The 24,438-nt window shown below is 34.6% G+C and overlaps 1 protein-coding gene across 14 annotated transcripts in view; it reads left to right on the forward strand.

The window, feature by feature from the left end:
* Window positions 1-24,438, forward strand: part of CBLB (Cbl proto-oncogene B) — a 409,409-nt gene that overhangs the window by 296,441 nt on the left and 88,530 nt on the right. For all 14 annotated transcript variants that reach the window (XR_012024387.1, XM_072812047.1, XM_072812046.1 and 11 more), the window contains 5 exons: window positions 6,052-6,208; window positions 14,780-14,901; window positions 18,117-18,254; window positions 21,389-21,476; window positions 24,100-24,231. Coding sequence is in view for 13 of the 14 variants with exons in the window: in XM_072812047.1 (XP_072668148.1) it covers window positions 6,052-6,208; window positions 14,780-14,901; window positions 18,117-18,254; window positions 21,389-21,476; window positions 24,100-24,231 (637 nt within the window). In the remaining variant the exon portion in view is untranslated. The remainder of the gene's footprint in view (window positions 1-6,051; window positions 6,209-14,779; window positions 14,902-18,116; window positions 18,255-21,388; window positions 21,477-24,099; window positions 24,232-24,438) is intronic.

The raw sequence follows: 24,438 nt of genomic DNA on the forward strand, positions 1-24,438 counted from the left end.
CTAACAAATAAACATTGACTTCCTTGTTTATATTATGGCAGATACTACATCTGTTCCCACATTTTCTTCTCTTCTTCATCGTAGAGGTTTTTTTTTTCTTTTTTCTTTTTTTTTTGGTTTTATTTATTTATTCATGAGAGACACAGCGTCTGCCTTCAGCCCAGGGTGTGATCCTTCATCGTAGAGTTTTTATGTAAAAAAACTGAGCCACCCAGGTGTCCCTTCATCGTAGAGTTTTTATGTAAAAAATGTTAAAGTTTTATATATTCAGTTTAATATTCATACAGAAATGTATACAAATCATAACTGTGAGGTGAATTTTCATGAAGTGAACACACCAATGTAAATACCACCCAAATATATAGCCTATTCCTGTAATAAGGAGAACACTGTTTCCCTCCAACCGCTCAGGAAGTTCCATACAGCTACTTGGTATCCTGACTTCCAGTATCATGGAATCATATACAGTTGAAATCATGCAATTAGTTCTTTAAAAAAAAAAAAAACAAAAAACTGGCTCCTTTCATTCTTTATGAAATTCACCCATGTTCTTGAATGTGACAGACTGTTCATTCTTCTTGTTCCAAGGTGCAGCTGTACCTGTTAGTTCTATTGATGAGGCTCATTGGGTTCTTTCTTCTTTGGATTATTATCAGTAGTGCTATTATGAACTTTTCCTTTTATACTTTTAAAAACCTATTTGTGCATTTCGGTTGGATGTAGATCTAGGAATGGGATTGCTGGCTTTCAGTTTCTGCATAATTTTAGCTTTAATAGCTTTTAGTTTTCTAAAGTGGCTTACCAACTGAATTACCTATGAAAAGTGTCTAAAGGTTCCTGTTGTTCCATGTCTTTCCCAGCCCTTTGATATCCTTTGTCTTTTCTTTTTTTTTTTGTATTCATAAGCCATACTAGTCAGGTCAAGTGGAATGTCACTGTGTTTTTAATGTACATTTTTTAATGTACATTTCTCTGATGACCAATGAAGCTGAATATATCTTTGTTTACTGAACATTTTGATTTATTTGTGTATGTGAAAATCATTTGCCCAATTTTGAGTAGTTATTATTAATATTTAGATATGAATCTTTTGTTGATTATATGTTTCTCCCAATGCGTGCTTTCTTTTTCATTTTTCATTTTTCTTTTCATGAACACAGGTTTTAATTTATCTTCCTTTATCCTTTGAACATTTGGGTCCTATTTCAATTTTTTGCCTGCTCCAAAGTAATGAAGATATTATCTACTTTCTTCTTAAAAAAACCTTTAATCTTAGACCTAAATATGAAAGATAAAATGATAATCTAAAATGAATTTTTATATAATATTAGGTAGGGGTCAAGATTCAGTTTCTTCCATATGTATATCCATTTGACCCAGCAGCACAGCATTTATTGAAAACCTCATTCATTCCCCACTGCTGCTAACTGATATTGCATACCCAGCCATGTCTGAGGCAAATAGTGTTATAATTTTTAATTGATTCTTTCTATGATTACATAATATATTTTAGTAAATTATATATTAGTATACTAATAAATATTAGTATATTTATTTCTAATATACTCTAATGGCTTATACAGAAAAAGAAAATAATCACTTAAACTCCCATCATGATTTAGTTCTTATCAGTTAAACTATGTATTGATCTCTTCAGACAGTCTAGATAGTTATTAGCATTCATTCATAGAGATTATATAATTTCAAAAATGGTATTCCCATTTAAGTGTGTCATGGACACTTTTCTATGACAATATTCTTTTGTACTACTGTTAATTGCTGTTAAAATATTATAGTCTTTGAATGTAGTATGTCCTATTATTACCACTGAACATATTTGTTTGCAATTTTTTACTATTATGAACAACACTATATTGAAGAGACTTATGGGTGGATATTCGTTCATTCATTCATTCATTCATTCATTTATTTTTAACGTAACTTTGTTAGATGAAATCCCTAGAAGTAGGCTTTTGAAGCTTGATGCCAAATTGCCTTCTAGAAGTGCTATATAAATGCTCATTCACACCTGAAGTGTATGACTTTTCAAATGCCCTAGCCTTTGTTGAGATTAACACCTTTGTTATGTGGATTTTTTTTTCATAGGAGTTAAAAATAAAACTTGTATCCTTTTATGAACTTGTGGTATCATGAAAATGTTTTGCCTTTCTTTTTTTGGTGACCATCTCCTAACATTTTTTGTCTTCCATTCCTTTTATTGTTGTTTTTTTTTTTTAATGCAAGGTATTCAAGTTAGAATATGCAATATACTCTTCCACTTTTACAGAGGAAGAGAAAAGCCTGGAGGATTGGAGTGACTTGTCAGTTGCTGACCTACTGACACCTTTTCAGTTTTGTTTCCCTGTATCTGTTTTTATCTGAAAGTACACTTAGTCTGTTTTCAAGACTTAAAATAAAAAAAAAAGACTTAAAATATAGTTACACTTGGTTTCTTGATAAACATACCATGACTTATCATCTGATAATAAAATAATGTAGCCTTATATTAAGTTCTTATCTCTTCTGACTTTATATGAACAGACTATTACCCTTTCCATCCTCAAAAGATTCTGTAGGGAGAAAACGAGTGGAGCATAAATTTCTAGGCTCCTTCTCCATGTAACACTTCTTGCTTTCCCTAAACACAGTTTAATTTCTGTGTTTACACAGATTTTAGTTGTGCACCTTGTTTGTCTTCAGCAAAGAAGAATAAGATACAATTTCTGTTTTCAAGGAGCTTCATCTCATGGGGTTTCCAAGACACAACCATTTTTTTCTATAATAATTTTTGCACATGGCACAATTTATTTACAAGTCTTTCCACTTAATTTGATTGTGACTTGATTTATATTTCTATTCTGAACCTACCACAATGCCTGGAATATACAAAGTCTTTCCTAGGCAAATTACTTAACCTCTTTTTAAGCCTCAGTTTTCCCATCTGTATCATGAGGATAAATATATTATCTGCCTCATAGTGTTATTGTGATAGACTCCAGTAAGAGATATAAAATACGTGGTGATTGACAGAGAGGGCAGACTGTCAATCAGTCAGTCAGTAAAGAATACATCAATAAATGGCAGCTTGTACCCCTATTGGAAGTCTGTGTCTGGCTAACCATTGGCCTTGTATTCCATTCTTTGTGGATTAACAGCTACTTGTACTTTTTAGTTGATTTTAAATTAACTCAACTTGTAATTAAAGTGACATAATTGTAAGTGGCAAAAAGGACAAATTAAAGTATTTCTGGTTGGTGAGAGCTTGAAGCTTTTATATTCTTTTCCTTCTCTTTTTCTTCCTCTTTTCTATTCCCAGATCTCTGCCAGCACCATGAAGTTTACAAGTGTTTGTAAAGCAATTTGTCATTAATATTTTCTCTGACTTGCTTCATCTCTAGGGAAAGACAGTAGAAACCACACTGCTCTGTGCTGTGGCTACAGTTTAATTAAAGGTGTGAAAAGCCATCCTCTCCGTTTCCCCCTCCCCCCATACACATTAGGAAAGAAGGTGGTGGCAACTTGAAGTCCTCTTTGGAAAGGTTAGATCCTTAGTGCAACAGTCTTAGAACAGTTGTTTTTTGAAGACATCATTGCATGCTATTTCTGTTCCTCACTCATGAAATTCTCCTCCTCCCCACCATTCTCTATGGTGGATGTTTGGCTCAGGTGATCAAAGCAGAGGTACCTGTTGTACAAATCTTGTATATAGTTAGTTAACCAAATAATGCTCTTTCTTCTTAATCCCCGTTACTACCCTTAATCAAGCTTGTTTGGACCTTAGGTTTATCACAAGTGAACTGTGAGCAAGTGTCATTTATACAAGTACTGTGGAAATGTAGCTGCTCCCAAAGTGGTATGTTAGACTACAATTTTAGAAGTTTGCACATTTTTAAATAATTTGCTCTGGGAAGTCATTGGGTATTGAAAGGAGTTATGATCTGCAAGCGCCTTAAATTTTGGAATGAAGATCATTTTTTTTTTTTTTTATAGTAACAGATACCAAACGTGTCTGGTCAATTGATTTACTTGTATACTTCATACACAAGTTTCTCTTAATACTTCCATGCAAAAGTAAAACATACACTATTCTTAAATCAGTAGTTCCTTGTGTAATTTTTAAAAATTTGAATACTATGGTTCACATCCCTTTTATGTGTTGAATATTTGAACCTTAATTAGGAAAAAAAGTGTGCTTCTTAAGCACTACTTTCACTGTAACTAATGAAACTGGACACAAGTGCATATTTACACTTTGCCATAAATCAATAGCCTTCTAACATTATCAGAAGTTTTCCTTGTTTTCTTAAAACAGCAGCATTTTGTTAACCTTAATCAGAGCCTGACGTGTGTTTCTTCTAAACGGCGTCTGATGTGGTGGCTCTCTTCGGTTCTCTGCGGTTTCCTGTTTTTTTCATACATAGAGAAAAGCCTTTTGATGTATTCAGTCTCATATTTTTCTTTCTTTTAGTGGTATATCAAACCTAAACTTTTTTTTTTTTTATAAGTACAGCATAGTATCGTAAGCCTGTCCCACCATTCATTTATTCATCTTGCTGCAGACCACTCCTTCTCTGGAATTCCTCCAGGACGTCCTTATATATCCACTCCCACCCCACCCCCAATTTTTTTTTTTTTTTTTTTTTAGCATTACACGTCTTATTTGTACCCTATATGTATGTTCTTCAAGGACAGATAGTATCTCGTATTTTCATGATTGTATTTATCCACAGTGCTGTGCCTTAGCAATTAAGAGATCAGTGACTCTCCAAGTGTTGTCCCCAGACCAGCAGCATCAGCATCACTTGGGAACTTGTTAGAATTCTAAGGTCTTTAGCCCCACCTCAGTCTTAATGAATTAGAATATCATGGGTTGTGGATCAGCAATTTCTGTCTTCATGAGCCCTTCAGTCATCCTGATGAATGCTCAAGTTTGACAACCACTGCAACAGATAATTATTGAATGAATATATAATTGTACATTTATGATAATCCTTCACTGGGGGAATTGGACAGGATAGGGCCAATGTAGGCCTTTCTGCCTGAGTCTTTTATTTCTTAAAAGGTGCTAGTAAAGAAAAATGTAAGAGTTAAATATTTATCATCTTATAAGAGGGTATATATAGCTCTTATGATGCCCTATTATGAAAACTGCAGCTTAATATTTTAAAAACATGAATGATTTCTTCCACCTCTTCAGGAGCAGGCATCTAACATCCCAAAAGGAGGAAAATTAACTAAAGGATGAATAATGAGTGTTACTTATTTTCATGGTGGGGAGGAGGTGGCGAATGTCAGAAACTGGTCAGGTGGGGGACAGACTGGGAGATCTCCCAGGATACCATTTTTTACCCTTCTAAACTTTTAAACAATGTAAATGCTTTTACTTAATTAAAATTTTGATGCATGATGATATTTAAGAAAAATAAGTTTTTAATAAGTAAGTTTCTATATGCTAACTAGTGTGGTTGATTAAAAAATTTTAAGTTTCCTTTTGTATTCATATGAAAGGTTAGATACTGTCCTTTTTTTTATCTGCAGAACACAAGGGAGTAAGAGTTAAATGCCTTCATGACTTTTCACCTGAGCTTTCGCAAAATGGTGGATTTAATTACTCTTTTGGACCTTAAATAAAGAATTCCTACTCTTATATGAGCCCATAGTTTATAGTTGTTTTAAGGAAATAAAGAGAGGGGAAATTTAACTTGATTCAAAGTCTTGTGTATGCAAGAGGTCAGACACACAGGACTTTGACTTACTCCTTTCTTTTGAATGTATTTTTAGAAATATCTTTATAGCCAAGGATTGTTTGAGAGAGAAATTGATTTAGATTTCTGTCACATTCTTAGCAAATGGGAAATAATCCATTTAGCAAAACCCATTACAGGGGTTCTAAATTATGAACACCTATTTGTCTTATTTTTTTGGTCAACTCTATCATTTTGGACAAATGCAATTAATTAATGTTATGATTGAACTGTGCTGTTTTGGTGGAAGATAGTCTTAAATGACATTTGATTCAATTACTCCTTTTTTTTTTTCCCCCTTGCACAGAACTATTGTACCATGGAAAGTATTCAGACAGTGCCTTCATGAGGTTCATCAAATTAGCTCTGGCCTGGAAGCAATGGCTCTGAAATCAACAATTGATTTAACTTGTAATGATTACATTTCAGTTTTTGAATTTGATATTTTTACCAGGCTCTTTCAGGTAAGCTTTTTATTTGGGCTTAATCCTCTCCATTTTTCTAATCTTCCCCGTGTGTGCAGGTGATGTGCATATGTTCATTTGTGTGCACATGTATGTGTACATCTCTCTCTTTCACACACAAGCATGAGAAATAGTCTCATTTTTGGTAGTCTATAATTTCGAAGTTGGTGGTGTTTTTGGTCATTGCTATAAGTTTAGGGCTTAAGTTTGGAGTATCTGGTGCTATGAGGCTGGTGATTGCTTGTTAGCTTTGAAAACAGTCATGCAAAGGAATTTTTAGAATTTCCTATTTAGTTTCTCACTTTACTTTGTCTTTGTAGCCCAGTAACTGACAATTCAAATTTTATGGGTGGGCGTTTGCTGAGGTTGTATCCCAGCTTCTCCCCTCTACCTCCGGCATTCATTTGGTGAGAAAGGAAATAGTAAACTTGGCAATAAATAGTAACTTTATCAGGTTCTGCATAGGAGATTCCAGTGGTTTGCACTGTTTTACTTAGACTTACATTGCTCATTCAACTGTTTGTTACAAATATTTTTTCATGTCAATAAATCTTTTTCATTAATATAATTATTGATTTTCATTTGCTACATAATATTCCATCAAAATAGTATGTCATTAATTTAACCAATTCCTCATTTGGAAAATTTGGGGGTGTTTTTCCCCATTTTCTCACTAATATGTATGACTGTGATATTATCCTTCTTGTCCTATTTATTGTTTTAATTTTTTAATCTGTCCTTTAAAATTATCTTCGCATAGCTTTTCAGAAGCAAGTGTCATTCAGTGATAAAAGCTAGATGCTATCATTTTATTCTTTTGTATATCTTCATGGAATGACCTAAACATGAAAACTTAAAATTTGTGTTTTGAATTTGTCTCCACCACTAAATTGTGTATCATCTATTGCATTCAATTCAAGTAGTCACAAAAGTGAAAAAAAAATCCCACTTAAAATCTTTATGATTGTAGTAATTCTATAGTAAGTGAAATAAAATTGATCAGAACACAAGCTTGCTTATATTCTGATGCAATTTTATATTATTTTAGTCTACAGTAAGATTTACTTTCTTTGAAACATGCTTTCAACAAATGTTGGTATAATATTGGTTTTCATGTTTCCCATGTTATAAGAATTTCCCTTTTCTGATTTACGATTCTGTTTGGCACTAGTTTGCAAGGATCTGGTGACTGATTTATGTAAGAAACTAAAATTGTGTGGGATTAACTTTTAAATTATGAAAGGACCTGTTAATAGGAGGCAAATTAACTCTTGTCAACAATACTTATGGAATACATTTTATTTCATTACAACTTTGAATTTATAATTCTACTTAGATGTATAGGATAAGAAATTAGATAAATGATTACAGAAATTGTGCTTTTGCAAATATTCAGTTTATACTAGTTTCATGATGCAGCTTCAGTTCTAGACCCATACAATAAAGTGAATATCACAAAATAAAGCAAGTCAAAAATTTTTTTTGTTTTCCTAGTGCATATAAAAGTTATATTTACACTATACCATAGAATATTACACGTGTAATAACATCATATCTTTAAAAAGCAATGTATTTACCTTAATTAAAAACTACTTAATTTCTATAAAATGCTAACCATCATCTGAGCTTTTAGTGAGTCATAATCTTTTTGCTGGTGGAAGGTCTTTGCCTCAATGTTGATGACTACTGACCAGGGTGATGAAAGCTGGGGTGGCTGTGGCAGTTTCTTAAAATAAGACAACAATGAAGTTCGCTGCATTGGTTGATTCTTCTTTCACAAACAATTTCTCTGTAGCACATAGTAGGGTTTGAAAGCATTTTACTTGCAGTAGATCTTCTTTCAAAAACTAGAATCCGTCCTCTCAAGCTTTGCCGCTGCTTTATCAACTGATATTTTAAATCTATTGTTGTTTCAACAATTTTCACAGCATCTTTATCAGGAGTAAATTCTATGTCCAGAAACCATGTTCTTCACTCATTCCTAAAGAGCAGTTCCTCATCCATTAAAGTTGTATCATGAGATTGTGGTCATTCAGTCCCATCTTCAGGCTCCACTTCTAATTCTAGTTCTCTTGCTATTTCCACATCTGCAGTTACTTCCTCCACAGAAATCTTGAACCCCTCAAAGACATCCACGAGGGTTGGAATCGACCTCTTTCAGACTCCTGTGACTGTTGATATTTTGGCCTCTTCCGATGAATCACAGATATCCTTAATGGAATCTAGAATAGTGAATCCTTTCCAGAAGGTTTTCAATCAACTTTGCCCAGATCCTTCAGAGGACTCACTATCTAGAGCAGCTATAGCCTTACAAAATATCTTTTAAATAAGACTTGAGGGCTCCTGAGTGGCTCAGTTAGTTGAGCATCCTGCTCCTGGTTTTGGCACAGGTCACGGATCTCATGGGTTGTGAGATTGAGCCCCACATTGAGCTCCACACTCAGTGGGGAGTCTGCTTGAGGATCTCTCCCTCTACCCATCTAGGGCTCTCTCTCTTTCTCTCTCATAAATAAAATCTTTAAAAAAAAAATTATAGGACTTGAAAGTTGAAATTACTCCCTGACCCATAGACTGTTGTGTTGGCAAGAATGAAAACAACATTAATCTCATTGTACACCTCCATCAGAGCCCTTGGATGACCAGATGTATCAACAGTCAGCAGTAATATTTTGAAAGGGAACTTTCTGCCTGGAGAATTATGTTTGAAAGGGGGGCTGAAAATGTTCACTACACCATGTTGTAAACAGGTGTGTTTTCATCCACACATCCATTTCTAGAGCACCAGCAGAGTAGATTTAGTATAGTTCTCAAGAGCTGTAGATTTTCAGAACAGTAAATGAGCATGGACTTTATCTTAAGTCACAAGTTGCATTAGCCCCTATCAAGAGTCAGCCCGTCCTTTGAAGCTTTGAAGCCAGGCACTGGCTTTCCCCAACCCCCCCAGCTAAGGAAGTCCTACATGGCATCTTCTTCCACTAGAAGGTCATTTTATCGCCATTGAAATTCTCTTGTTTAGTGTAGCCACCTTCATTAATTGCCTTAGCCAGATCTTCTGGAGAACTTGCTGCAGCTTCTACATCGATCAGCATTTGCTGCTTCACCTGGCAGTTTTATGTTACACAGATGGCTTCTTTCCTTAAACCTCATGAACCAACCTCTGCTGGCTTCATACTTTTCTTCTGTAGCTTCTTCATCTCTCAGCCTTCCTAAGATCGAAGAGTTAGGGTCTTGCTTTGGACTAGGCTTTGCTTAAGGGGGAAGGTTGTGGCTAGCTTGAGTCTGCTCTGCAGACCACTAAAACTTTCTCCATATCAACAATAAGGCTGTTTTACTTTCTTATCAGTCCTGTGTTCACTAGCGTAGCACTTCTCATTTCCTTCAAGAACTTCTCCTTTGCTTTCACAACTTGGCCAGCTGTTTGGTGCAGGAGGCCTAGCTTTCAGCCTGTGCTGTCTTTCAACATACCTTCCTCATTCAGCTTAATAATCTCTAGTTTTTTATTTTAGGGGGAGATAAGTGTGATGTCTTTCTTTCATTTGAACACTTACGGGCCATCATAGTGTTATTAACTGTCCTAATTTCAATATTGTTGTCTCAGGGAATAGGGAGCCTGAGGAGAGGGAGGGAGATGGCAGAACACCTGGTCAATGAAGTAGTCAGAACACACATTTATGGGTTACATTTGACATCTTATATGAGTATGGTTTGTGGTGCCCCTCAAAATGATAGCAGTGGCATCAAAGACCACAGATCACCATAAGAAATATGATGATTTAAATATCTGAAATATTTTAAGAATTACCAGAATACAGGCCATCTTTTTGGCTCAGGTGATGATCTCAGGGTTGCAAAATTGAGCCCCTTTCTCCCCCACATTGAGCTTTGTGCTCCACGGGGTATCTGCTTGCGCTTCTCTCCCCCTCCCCCTCCTTGCTTTCTCTTTCTGGAATAAATCTTTAAAAAAATTACCAAATAATGACAGACTTGAAGTGAAAAAATGCTGTTGGAAAAATGGTGCCATGGTAAAATTGCTCAATATAGGGTTGCCACAAACCTTCAATTCGAAAAACAAAACAAAACAAAAAAACCCCACCAAAACCAACAAAGTGCAGTAAAGCAAAGCACAATAAAATGAGGTATGCCTGTGTAGGCCATTAGCTTATTTTTTTCAATCATTTTTAAATACATTTTGTAAAAAAGACTGTGTTACCTAATACTATTTTATGATAGAACCTCTCCTTTCTTTAAAGATTTCTGATAATTTTACAAATAATTTGTTTCACATAATACAAGGACATTTGAAGTAGTAGAAACCTTGTTTCTTCCCCTTATGAAGGAAGAGAGAAAAACTATTTTCCTACTTTAAACCTAACTGTTCATTCTGGAAAAAGTGTTTTTTGTGGGGAGCCTGAATGACTTCTTAGTGTGGATGTTAAATGCTAGAATGCCTCAGTTATTTATGAAAGGTATGAGGGTACCTTAATGTTGGTTAAACACTTACCTAAGCTATATTTAATGTGTGCACGTATTTTCTTATAAGCTGTTTCACTTTAAAACAGCATAGGTAATCTTAATTTTTTTATGTCTTATTTATGCTTGCTGGGATGGGAAAGGAAAAGAATCTTTTTAAGTAGACGTACCATGAAAAGTTTTAGGTAAAAAAAAACAAAATACACCTGCGTACCCAAAATGCCCAGTCCCTTTTTTTTTTTAAAGATTTTATTTATTTATTCATGAGAGACACAGAGAGGCAGAGACCCAGGCAGAGGGAGAAGCAGGCTCCATGCAGGGAGAACAACGCGGGACTCGATTGTGGGACTCCGAGATCATGCCCTCGGCCAAAGGTGGACACCCAAACGCTGAGCCACCCGGGCATCCCTGCCTAGTCCCTTTTAAAACACATAATTACAGAAGTAGCTAAAGAACTCTCATTAGCTCCTATATGCTTCTGTGATTCTTCACTTCTTTTGGTTTCATTATTCAGATGCTTTAACTAATACACATGTGCCTTAAAATTAGGGCTATGCATAGAAAAGTAGATTTGTTAGCTTCCACTGATCTTTTGTTTTTATACAGCTTTAAAATTGAAGAATAGGTTTTTTGTAAGTTATAATTATGCATTCTGTATGGAAAATGTATTTTGGGATGCCTGGGTGGCTCGGTGGTTGAGCACCTGCCTTTGGCTCAGAGCATGATCCTGGAGACCTGGGATTGAGTCCCACGCTGGGCTCCCTGCATGGAGCCTGCTTCTCCCTCTGCCTGTGTCTCAGCCTCTCTCTCTCTCTCTCTCTCTCTCTCTCTCTGTGTGTGTGTGTCTCATGAATAAAAAAATAAAATCTTAAAAAAAATAATAGAAGAGGCTACTTAAAAATATATATATGTTTTGTTCATGGAAGTAACCACATGAACGTATATTCTTCTGTAGTCACAATGGTGGTGATGATTTGGCAGTGAATTCTGATATCTCTAAATTGTTGAGAGTGTGAGGTATTTAGCAGGATGAGATCTGAAAGGAGCTAAGGTAAGTGTTCAAGATTGGGACCAGACACAGAGATCTAGGATAAAAGATTTCAAGAAGTAGTCAATGGAGACGAGGAGATGAGGTTGAGAATTGTCTAGGAAATGTAAGAAGGGAAGAATGTAAAGCTGGCTTCCTAGTTACGTTCTTTTCCTCTCTTCCCTTATCCTCAAATTCTTCCACAACTGGAACAATGCCAGGAAGTCATTGGAACAATCTTGTGGAGCTACCTTCCTCATTTCTTCTTTCTTCTGCCTTTAATTTTGTCTTTCTCCTGAGTATTTCAGAGATGCTGGGATTGGCAGGTGCAAACGTCCTGGAATGGAAATAGGGATTTTGCTTCCCTCTTCCGTCTCCCTGGGGCTACTGCTCCCCTTCTCCTTCCATTTCCCCACTACTAGAGAAGATAGGGTTGCCGAGAAATGGGGCAATAAACTTGAGGGGTGGCATGATAAGGAATGGGTGAGTTGGGGGAATATATTCATGACTATGGAATATATAGCATCAATGGAATAGGGAACAAAAGAAGAGGAAAGTCATCTGTCATAGCAGGGGGTAAGAGTGAATCTGGACAGACCAGTCCCCATCCAGGCTCCTCTTGTAACAGAAGTTAGAAGACAGGGGCAGCCCTGGTGGCTCAGCAGTCTAGCGCCGCGTTCAGCTCAGGGTGTGATCCTAGAGACCTGGGATCGAGTCCCACGTCGGGCTCCTTGCATGGAGCCTGCTTCTCCCTCTACCTGTGTCCGTCTCTCTGTCTCTCTCTCTCTCATGAATAAATAAATAAAATCTTAAAAAAAAAAAAAAAGAAGTTAGAAGTCAGGAAAAGGCTATTCTTGAAAATAGTAGTATTTTGGAAGAATGGAGGGAATAGCTTCCTTAATTCATTCAATTAGTTTCTGTAGTCATTTAAGAATCTCTAAGTAATTTTGTGTTGGTGAGTATGAAAACATTTCTTTTAACCTAAACAAATTGCAAAAATAATTCTTATTCTCCAAAGCATTTTATGTTGCCTTCTTTAGGCCACTGGTTAGCAAAATACTTAAAACAAACAAACAAACAAAAAAAACGGAACTACCATGTGTTTCTGACTGTGGGTTGCTTTCACAAGGAAAACAGTACACAGACTCTTTCTATTACAAAAATATTTTTGTAGTTAGAAGCTGGCCCTCTGGATTATGTACTAAGAAATGGTTGCTTAATACTGTAGCAGTTGGCTCAAAATTCCAATTTCATTTTTTTTTCACTTGTATTCTGATCTTCATATTGGCTGTCCGTAAAGTTCAGCATCTTTTTTTAACAACTCTTCCATTAATTTTTGTAGACTTTAATGGAAGTGACCCAAATATTTTATATTCTTTCCATCCTTGTCCTTTGCAGATGGGGAAGTAGAACAAAACAAAACCCAGTGCCTAGACTAGCTGTTATTTCTCAGGTTTTTTTGAAAAACATGTGCTGATATTCTTCCAAGTATTGTTTGTGTAATTTTTAGTCATGATTTTAGAAGAAAATTAGAAACATGTTTCCCCCCCCCCCCCCAACTGCATAGATAGGACCTCTCCTAATAGTATTCTCCAGGGCTCCTTTTTGCCCAATTAGATATTTTAGTGTGATGGGGGAATGCCCCAAAGATTTTTCTTGTTATGTCAGAAAAGGTTAAAGAACTCTTCATTTCTAAATCATTCTTTCCCTTGTTATCCTCATCTCAAGAGATACCATCCACCCTGTAAATCTGAAACTTTCTTAATAATGAGGAACAAGTCTCAAAACAAAAGCAGGAGCCCCTCTACCAATGAGCATGTCTAGGATGCCCATCTCAACAACTTTCACTTGGCAACATAAAATACCTTTCTCTCCTTTCTGTAGAAGATATGAGTTAATAATCTGGCACATCAGATAGAGTATGATGCCAAGTTCGTGGAATAAATGGAGCTTCAGCCTTAAAAATATGGCAGAGATGATTCATTCACACCCTCAAGCAAAATTGTCTATCACTGTCTTTTTTTCTCTTAGCCGTGGTAACTTGAGGGCTAACTAATCACATGAAAGAATGGTACAAACTCTTGTGTGTTCATTTATGTATTTTCATGAAAGATTTTTAATTTACTACTACATCATAAATCCTCTGTAATTGTACAACAATTATGTCACCATGGAAAGAATGGTAGGTTGGGAGTCAAGACTTATCAGACAAGTCATTGTTAGAGGAGCTTCATGACAGTTATGCCTTCCTGATCACTGTGTTCTGATACCACATGATGCTGGTATCCCTTTAGTGAGCAAGACAGGAATGTTCCTTAATCTCATGTAGCTTTTGGTTAATATATCACCTTTGCCAAATCACTTATATTCTATGGTATGGCTTCTTATTCTAGAAAATTAGATACCTTAAAGGTATAGCTTTGAACAAAAACAGACCAAGGGAGATAAGGAATGTGATGAGAACTAATAGTATTAAATAGAGTGGTCCAAGAAGGCTTCATTGAGGAAGTGACATTGGAGAGGAATTGCCTAGATATTTGGAGAACAAATTCTGGTAGAGGAATCCGCAAATATAAAACTTCAGGGGGGAGAGTACCTTTGTGTTCAAGCCAACTACAGAGAAGAAGCCAGGGTGCCTGGAGAGGAGGCTGGAAGTGCAAAAGCCACAGCAGATGGAGAGGAAAGGGAACTAGACATCAACCCTAAAGTCCTAGACCTTTTACAAGGACTTTGGCTTTTACTCAAAGTTAGAGAGTTTTGAACAAAAAAGTGATGTATGTATCAAAATGATCACAAATGCCATACTGGGAATAGAATTTGTGAAGAAAGTATGTAGTTTTTCTTTTTTTTTTTCTTTGTATTCTATCCTGTTTTCTGCCTAAAATTTCTCAAAAAGAGAATAAGGTATGGCATGTTTGCTGTTAGGTGATAAAAGTTGACCCAAGCCACATAAGCTCATATTCACTTAAAAAACATCCGAGAGTTTCAGTAACTATATATTAAATGATGGGTTGGTATATAATTGGTAGTTGATATTACCTAGATAACACCTTTTCATTTATTCATATTTTTAGCCTTGGGGCTCTATTTTACGGAATTGGAATTTCTTAGCTGTAACACATCCAGGTTACATGGCATTTCTCACATACGATGAAGTTAAAGCACGACTGCAGAAATACAGCACCAAACCTGGAAGGTAAGCCTTTTCAGCAGTAATATTATGTGGCATATCTAATGATGAAAAGTCCTCTCTTGTCCTTTTAAGTAAATCGGTAACACCCGTGGCTGGAGGAGGCGGGGTTGTTGGGGAGGAAATGCTAATAGACCACAATGGTACTTATTAATTGAATCCTTTATATTGATTCATTGTACTTATACTGTGTTCATAAAGTGAAAGAGTATATGGTACCATGTAATTTGATAAACTTAGAAATGTATTAAGTCTCAGAGCTCTGATTTTCAAATTGGAGTATTAGCATTGTCTGTTTTCATGACACCTGGGTTTGTGTATAAAATTGTAAGTGTATATTGAATACTTGAATATTATGCTAAAGACAAAATAAATCCATTTCATGTTCATTATTTTAGGGTATTTTTCAAGATATTCAATTTGGTTCTATGCTAAACATAATTACATATAATACATAAAAACAAATATAAGTACATAAAAGCATACGTATATGTACATGATAAACATGCATAAGTATCTAAACATATATAAACCCATTCCAACCAATTTCGTGTTCTTAAAAATTCCTTTCATACTATCTTATTCTTTGTAGTTTCAGAATTCATGTTTTGTTTTTCCAGATGATGAAACTAGGTGAAACTCACAGAAGTTGGCTGTTTGGTCAGCCCCTGTGGCTTTGAAATTGTACCTTATTACAAATCTGGGATCAGAAAATCTCTTTCCTGGTTCATGCATTTACCCCATGTGCCATTTAGAAATGCATTAGTTACATGGTAGGTGTTTGTGCTTTGTCAAGCAGTGTGCTGAGTATGGCAGCAATGACAGTGGAGACCTGTCCTCACACACTGACATTTTAGTAGGACATAACAATCCAACATCCATGAGAACACTGGATGAATGTAGGAATGAGTTTGGCTGTTTTTTTTTAATGGTTACACTTTTCTTTTAATGCCATTTTTAAAATCTGATTTGTAGTGCAAATGGTGTTTGTCCTTTAACAAAGTAGTTTCTAGTACAAGCTAATACTGTCGATTCCTTTTCCTCTGCCATAATTAAAATTCCCATCTTTTTTGTTTTTAAGATTTTATATGGTATATAAAAAGAAGGTAGTGGGTACAGAGAACAGTTTGGCTCCTATTGAATGAAGTCCTCCGTTTAGATTAGGGAGACTTGGTTCTCATTGAGATGCTGACAGTGGCTTAGATGAGTCATTCTCTTTTGGTCAAGGATCCCTCCTAAACAGATTTTTCCATAACGTCTACTCTATAGATTGGTATCAAAGTATCTTCTTGTTCTTGGAGTATTATTTGAAAGATGTGCTATGTTTGAGATTACACAATCATACAAATTTAACACAGAATTTATTTGGGAAATTAAGAAACCCAAGTCCCTTTTGTATTCTTTTATTCAAGATCATGGAGATAAATAATGTTGGGAGAGAACACTGTTGGGAGCAAAAGCCAGGCCTCATCACTATTGGACTAGTTCTCTTAAGAAAAAGCCAGTGTCCTCCAAAAGGACGTCTTGCTTTTCTTCCTAACTTGCCGTGTAATGGTTTATTCTACTAAGTTTTAGGCAATGATGAAGTGGTCAGTCTGTGGTATAGTTATGTGTAAAGTGTGATGTGGTATTTGAAATGTAAACCTAAGAAAAACTCGGCGAACAGATCAAACAATTTTGATTAATACTTGTTTTACAAAATACCTGTTTGTTCTCTTTGGAAAGTCTTTCTTTTCTTTAGCTTCATGGTACAGAAAATAGTAGGACATTCAAAGGACATTGGAGTCTCTTAGGTTTTGCTTTTTGGGGGGATCCAACTGACAGCCAGAAGTCTGTGTGGAACGGTTTTGCCTGTGATTGTGATTTAAGGGTTCCATTAATTGGCAGGTCGGTATTCTGTTTCCAGGCTCTCTAGGAGAATACGCTTTTGGGCTTTCTTGAAAAGTCCTTTCCAAAGATTCCAAACAAGTGTGAAGTTCTCAGTATTTAAAAGTCACAACTTCTTCCTTTCTTTAAGAACCCAATTTTTGGAGCACTTGGGTGGCCCAGTGGTTGAGCGTCTGCCTTCAGCTCACGTCATGACCCCGGGGTCCCGGGATCAAGTCCTGCACCAGGCTTCCTGCATGGAGCCTGCTTCTCCCTGTGCCTGTGTCTCTGCCTCTCTCTCTGTGTATCTCTCATGAATAAATAAACTCTTTAAAAAAAACCCACAAAACCAATTTTCTTGGTGAAAGAAAGATGAAATCACCTTGCAGTATTAAATATACAATTAAATTGAATGACTATATAACCATTATATATGTTAATTTATCCTGTAAAGTTATTTTTATAGTACTTGGTTCATCAGTAACTAATGTACATTAAGAAATATGAATTTCTGTCGCGTATGTATAGCAATCAGGGTACTCAAATACAGCCAACAGATTGTTGACCTACTTTTGAGCTGCTTAAGGGGTTCTAAAATCCAGATCTGGTTGTCATGATGGCAAGACTGAGTGCAGTACACTTAAATAAAGATAAATGATCTAAAATGAAATAAGCAGACAGCTGTATTAATAAATAAATAACAATGAATTTAAAACCGAGTCAGCGTCTCCTTGTCAGTGTCATTAATTTGATTTATATTTTTGAACTATTTTAACTTCCTACTGCAGGACATTGAACTGGACAGGGTTGGGTGGCAGCCATGAGCTTAATCTAGTTTGCCTTCTCATTAGTATAGTTCAGCCCTTTTGATCTTTCATTTAAAGATGAATGGCTGGAACACTTAAAAGAATATTATTTTTAAACAAGTCATTCACTAAAAATGCACAATTTTAAAATGACAAAGTAACATTGAATTCCATGGTAGAAACGGACTCAGTTTCTGTCTGAGGTGAACAAATTAAATTTTTACTTTACTTCCTAAAAATGATTTCTGTCCTGGCTGTTTCATACCATCACACTTTCATACAGAGCACCTGCTGATGGGGATGGCAGTGGATTTTTTGATATTGAAGTGCATCAACTTCAATTCTTTAGTCCTATAGCCCGAAGTATTTAAATGGAATTATTGTCAGTGCTGCTTTTACAGATCAATGAACGGAGAAGGACAACGGTGTAAAAATAAGATAGAGCCTTAGATTCCGTTTATTTCTTGACTTTAAAACAGTCTAACAGATGGTTTAGTAGTTAACATACACTTCGAATGTGACTAAACATAATTTTCTCATGCTTTACAGCTACATTTTCCGGTTAAGCTGCACCAGATTGGGACAGTGGGCCATTGGCTATGTGACAGGGGATGGCAATATCTTACAGACCATACCACATAACAAGCCCTTGTTTCAAGCCCTGATTGATGGCAGCAGGGAAGGATTGTGAGTATGAGAAATGGGAGTGAGGGTGCTTATTATTCACCAATTTGAAAGATAGACACTGCTTTGCGATGGAGAGAAAAGATAGTAAGGCTGATGATCTGGCTGTTTTGGGTTTTTTTCTTATTTCAAGACTCAGAAATGGAGTGCTCCTTAGTTTTTATCGTCCATCTCTTAAAATAGTGATTTTAAGGTAACTGATTTGAATTAAATTGTATATGACAGCCAGTCAATTCCAGCATCAGATTAGAACACGAGTTTGTATCTTTTATGGGAGGAAAAAAAAAAAGGTACTTAAAAGTAGTTTCAAATAGATGACAAAGCTTATTAAGAAGATAATTCTTTAAAATCACAGACTTCTGTTGCTTCATGTAACCCTCCTTTTTATTTGACTAGATTTTCCTTTTTTTTCCTTACCCTTTTCTTACCCCTTTCCTTCCTTTTCTCTTTGTATCTTTCTTCTTTTGATCACACTGATATCCAATCCCTATTCCAGAATTATCTGTTATTAGCTGTATTCAGTTTAACTTAAGCTATGCATTTTTAAAATTTTAAAAATAGGTAAGTTCTCCTTTGTCTTTCAGAGTAAGAATGACTTTTTTTCTTCCACACAGTTTAAATAATCTGATAGGTGCCTTCCTGGTAAATATCTCTCATTTGTTTTAGTCATGTGCCATTCCCTTCATCTTTTTGTTCTGTTTCCTGTTCTATTCTATTGTCATATCATCAAGCTTACTTTTCTTGCCCTTTGCCCTTACTGAGTGACTTAGAGACAGACGGCTGTTCCCTTATTTGCTGTGGCACAGATGGTGATAGAAACCTAGCAGGAGAAAGTCCACAAGAGTTAGCAAAGAGAAGAAAAATTACACCTTTTCTAAAATAATTGCAAGAAATAAAATAAAAGTGATAGGATATATGTGAAGAAAAATGCATTTCTTATAAGTTGGGAGCTTTCAAGAAATAGTTACGTAAAAATTGTGCGGCAAACTGGTAACAAGTATGTATATCTGTTTCTTTAACTTATCATAAATTTGGTCTCCTCAGTTATTTATACCTTACTTGTAGCGCATCTAAAGATTCATCTATGTAGCTTTTGATTCACTGTGATTACAGGATTTTGTTTTTAATCAAATGTGCTGTAAGGTTTTACTTTATAAATCGAGGTTACAAATGTAAATGGGGTAATCGAGGGTACAAATGTAAATTTGTACATGTGGTCATTTTGATACAGTTTATTTATATGTTTATAATGCCTTCCATCTATTCTTGAAAAGCTAATAAAATATTATTGTAATCATTAGTTTGGCCTCTGAACTCCTATGCAAATCAGCTGTTAATATTTACATACACACACCCCTTCAGAGGCAATTAATTAGTTGAACTTGAACTTCAGTGATAGATTACATTAAAATAGGTCAGATTAACATTTTAATCTTATTTAAATCTAGGTCATATTTTTAGATTATATTAAAATAGATATTATTACTGTAGACAGGGTTTTTTCCCCCCGCTAAGATCAGTAAAATGCAGGATATTATCGGGCCCGTCTATCATCAGAGTCAGCTGTCTTTTCCTTATAGTTAATGCAATATATTATGACATAGGTAATAAAGAAGTTTACTTCCATAATCAGCTGAGATTCTTTATTCCTTCCCTGCTTTAGAGAGGGACTTATCAGTAGCATCCTGGTTCACTGAGGAGGACAGTAATCACTGAATTTCCCCTTGCACATTAGATAGACCCTTTTAACCTTTCCTCTACCAACCTTATTATCGTTTTTATAATATTTCAGTTTTGAATTCTTCATAGAATTTCTCTATGTTAAGCATGTGGTGAACAAAAATGTTATATAATAACTTAAAAACTGGCCCTTATTTAGGATATAAAACGAAAGTTACTTATCAACTCTCACTTATCACTCTTCATTTAATATTTGTAGAACTTTACCCCTGTGGAAACACTCTAAATTTGTCATTTCAGATGTGGTCAACCCTTTCCTAAATTGTAAACAACAAAAACAAACAAATAGAAATCTCACTGATTTGTTCCTTACCCCATGAGAATTGTCTGTCCTCTAGGTTCATTTTTATTCTGTATTACTAGGAAAATTTGAACATTCATGAAAATATTTATAGACTATGTAAGGATAAATATTTTTTGTTACTTCACAGAACAGTTTTAGTATAGTTTTGCCCCTTAAAATAATGATCACAGTAGTATTCTATTCTGAATTTTTCATTCAAACTATCTAGAACAGAGAGCTACCAAACAAAACTAACTGTATAACTTAATCGGTCAACATAATCTAGTAGTAATATTATCATTTTTTTCAAAATCTAAAGCAGGTATTTACCAACAGAATAAACTTCATTTTTAAATGAATGTCTGAATGAATAAAAGCTTTTAACAAGATGGTCTCCTTACTGTAACTTTGAGTTCTTATTTTAATTCTAACAGTGGAACCTCAGATTTATAAATGATTTTGTGTGTGTAGCTTGATTTGAAGTAAATGAAACATATAATTGTAGCATTTTCTGATTTCTTTAAACGTGTGTGCACATGTCTGACTGTGTATGTGTTGACGTGTGTGTGTGTGTGTGTGGGTGAATGGAAGGTGAGATGAGAAGACACGATGGGAAGCTGGAAAACAGGAACACTGTGGAGGTGTCTACATAACTTTTGTAGGAAATTTGTGGGCTTTCATTTCGTTTTTCTCTTGTGTTATTAAGCATGGTGGAAAATAATGCACCTAACAGTAACTGTGCTTCACATGAAAGACACAACCATTGCAAGTAGGTGTACTTTCAAAGTATTTTGGAATAGAGCATAAATGACAAGAAAAATAAATTTTTAACTTACCTAAAGGACATACAGATAAAGGTATTTAACTAGACATAGTTGCTTAGTGGCCAAGTCCATATTCATTATGTATTTCTCATATGAAAATGATTTCTAAATTTTTAAATGTCTTGAAAGTGACTTATAATATTATGGAAACAGTGGCCGCACAGGTTCTTGATATAAGTTACATTAAAAGGAAACTTCAGCATGTGGGTTTGAATATAGAAAAATCTGATTAATGTGAAATGCACTTAAAAATTGTTTTTATGGTAATAAAGTTTCTGTTTATAATCCAGCTATCTTTATCCTGATGGGAGGAGTTATAATCCTGATTTAACTGGATTATGTGAACCCACACCACATGACCATATAAAAGTTACGCAGGTAAGGACAATTTCTGGTAACATATTTATAATTGTTAAGTATCTAATGCTTTTGAAATAAAAAACTTCCTCTTATAGTGTAGCTAAAATTATTAGTACAGATATTTTTTGCAAAAGATACTTTGAGGAATTCTAAAAGTGTTTGAGAAAAATACATTACTTTCTCCATTTTTTTGGATAAAAATTTGTTGTTAACATTCTTGCTTCCAATATAATATTGGCACTTATGCAGATATATAGATAAATCCATAGGTAAGTATATAGATATGAAGAGAGAGCCATAGGTTTAGAAAATTCCAAAGAAGATTAGAATAATGATATGCATTAGCTTTTAGAGTCAAATGAGTACTTGAAGCTTATTGAAGATAATAAATATATTCTTATAAATCCATTGTTGGCAGCCTCATAGATTGAATGGGAGTGTAAATTGATAAGCCTTTCTTGAGGGTGATATTCAGTAATTATCCAAATCCAAATAAAAACATTTTTGACTCTGGTTTCTGTATATACCCCTCACATAGATGCAGAAAGATCTGTACATTGGGGTATTCACTTTAGAATTTTTTCTAACATGAAAAGTTAGAAACTATTTAATCATAGGTTAAATAGTGTATTCATATTGCATTATATCGTAGAATCATTAAGAGGAGAAAGGTAGCTCCACATACTCCTACGGGAACTTCGGCATCTTTATTATATAGAAAAGTTCCATTACTGAAAGCTCAATTATGTAACATTTCATTTTGTAAAGTTATATTACATAAGTTCAATTTCTGGAAAGAAAGAAAGGAAGAAAGAAATTACCATATATGAACATATGAATATACTTTTTAAAAATAAAAACTAAGAAATACCAAACTGGTAATAGCACTTAATTAAGGAGGTAGGAAGGTTTGGGGAGTTAGGAAGAAGATGAAAGGGAGAACCTGACTATTTTATTTTACATAGAGTCTAGTTTTAAAGTATTTTATAATTTATATATTTTTGTGCTTTGTATCACAAATAAAAATCTAATAAAAAACAGAAATTATAGATTTTGGGGAAGACAAGAGGTAATTTTAAATTTTATTTTGAATTCTCCAGATTTAGTGGTCTTGGTATTATTGTGTGAAGCATATTTTTTGACATATGTACAGTTGATGGACAGTTTTTAAAGTATACCATATAATTGACATCATTTTACTCGTGTAGTAATTATGTTCTAATACATGTAAAAGGACACTCACAAAAGACGGTTCCTCTTCATAGAGTCATGGTATAAATATACATATTCTGGAGTAATACTCAATTAAATTTTATAAATATTTGATTAACTTACCACTTAGGTTCCATTGAATTCTGCAGTTGTAATCTTAGCTTACTGTAATTTTTTAATAATTGCAAACCAGTCTTTTGGATGTCATAACAATATAAATCCTTAGCTATTATTTTATTTTAGGGACTTCAATGACTTACAATTTATTTTTAATTGCTTTAGATTTATTTTTCATCTTGATCCATTCTCATCCTTTTTCTTAATTTCCTTAAAAATTATACAGTCATACATACATACTTCATGGCAGACGCAGCTTACATAGAATGCGTATATGTGCAAGTGTATCCTTGTATATATGTACTTTTTTCTTCTCATCAAGATTGTAAGATCTTTTGGTAGACTAGGAGTTAAATATTGTCACTTATTTATCCTGCCCAGCGCCAGGTACGTAATAGGCATTTACTGACTGAAACATTGCCTCCTTTAAATGAATTTTTATTTCCATAATTCCCTTTCTTTGTATCCCTATTAATTTTTCATAATTTCTTTACATGCACTGATGTATTTGTGTCTTCTTTATGACATAGATCTTTCCAGTATTTGGACACCAAGATTTTTACTATGCCAAAATGTTCAAAACTAGTATATCAAGAGAATAGATGTTTAATAAAGCATTTTTGGTTGCTGAAGTGATTCGTTTTCCTGACAGTGCTGTATTGGGAAAAGAATATGCAATTTAGAGATTTAATATAGAATTTGAGGAAAACAATCTAAACTTACTGAGCCTCAGGTATTTTTTTAATTCAATATATCTTATTATGCTTTGGAGACTATATGATAAATGTGGAACACAGCCCCTAGCATGCAGGAAGGTCTTGGCAAATGCTGCTTTTCTTCTGTTCTGGAATTTCTAACGGTAGTTAAGAAATAAAATTTAATGTTCAGTCAGTATCGTATATAAATATATACAATAACAGGTATGTATGTATGTATATTTGCAATTTTACAGTAAAATTAGATGAGTACTTACAAAGAAACTAAGGTTATTTACATTTTCTTTCAAAACTGTAAGTTTTGCCTTTTGAGTCAACATTGAAGCAAGTGCCTTCCCAAAAGAACAGTCCAAAACATTAAATAATCTAAAGTATTAAAAAAGATTATGCAATTGCTGATAAAATCTCACATCGTTTAAAAAATGACTTTGTAGACCAAATTGTGATTACCAATTTAAAACATGTCTTCAACGGTAACATTCTCAACAGGATCGAGTGTAAGGAATTTACTGTAAGTCGTTGTATTTGAGATAATTCAGTTTTAAGAGTTCATGTTAGAAATACATTAACACTGCCTTTTTTCTCCCAAATTGCAGGAACAATATGAATTATATTGTGAAATGGGCTCCACTTTTCAGCTCTGTAAAATTTGTGCTGAGAACGACAAAGATGTCAAGATTGAGCCCTGTGGGCATTTGATGTGCACCTCTTGCCTTACAGCGTGGCAGGTATGATCCAGGCTTAATGGGCAACACTGATGCCTTCCTTGTATCCCCTCTTACTATTTCTCTTTTCCATTTTCTTCATCTTAATGATTCAGGAAATGATCTGTTGAATGCTGTTTTTGAGTAGTTGTTTACAAAAATCTCGTGTTTGATTTTCTGCTTTATATAATTTCATTTTTCTTGCTGTGTTTTATGTTTCTTTGGCATGTG

This window comes from Canis lupus, chromosome 35, assembly GCF_048164855.1.
Source record: "Canis lupus baileyi chromosome 35, mCanLup2.hap1, whole genome shotgun sequence".
NCBI lineage: Eukaryota > Metazoa > Chordata > Mammalia > Carnivora > Canidae > Canis > Canis lupus.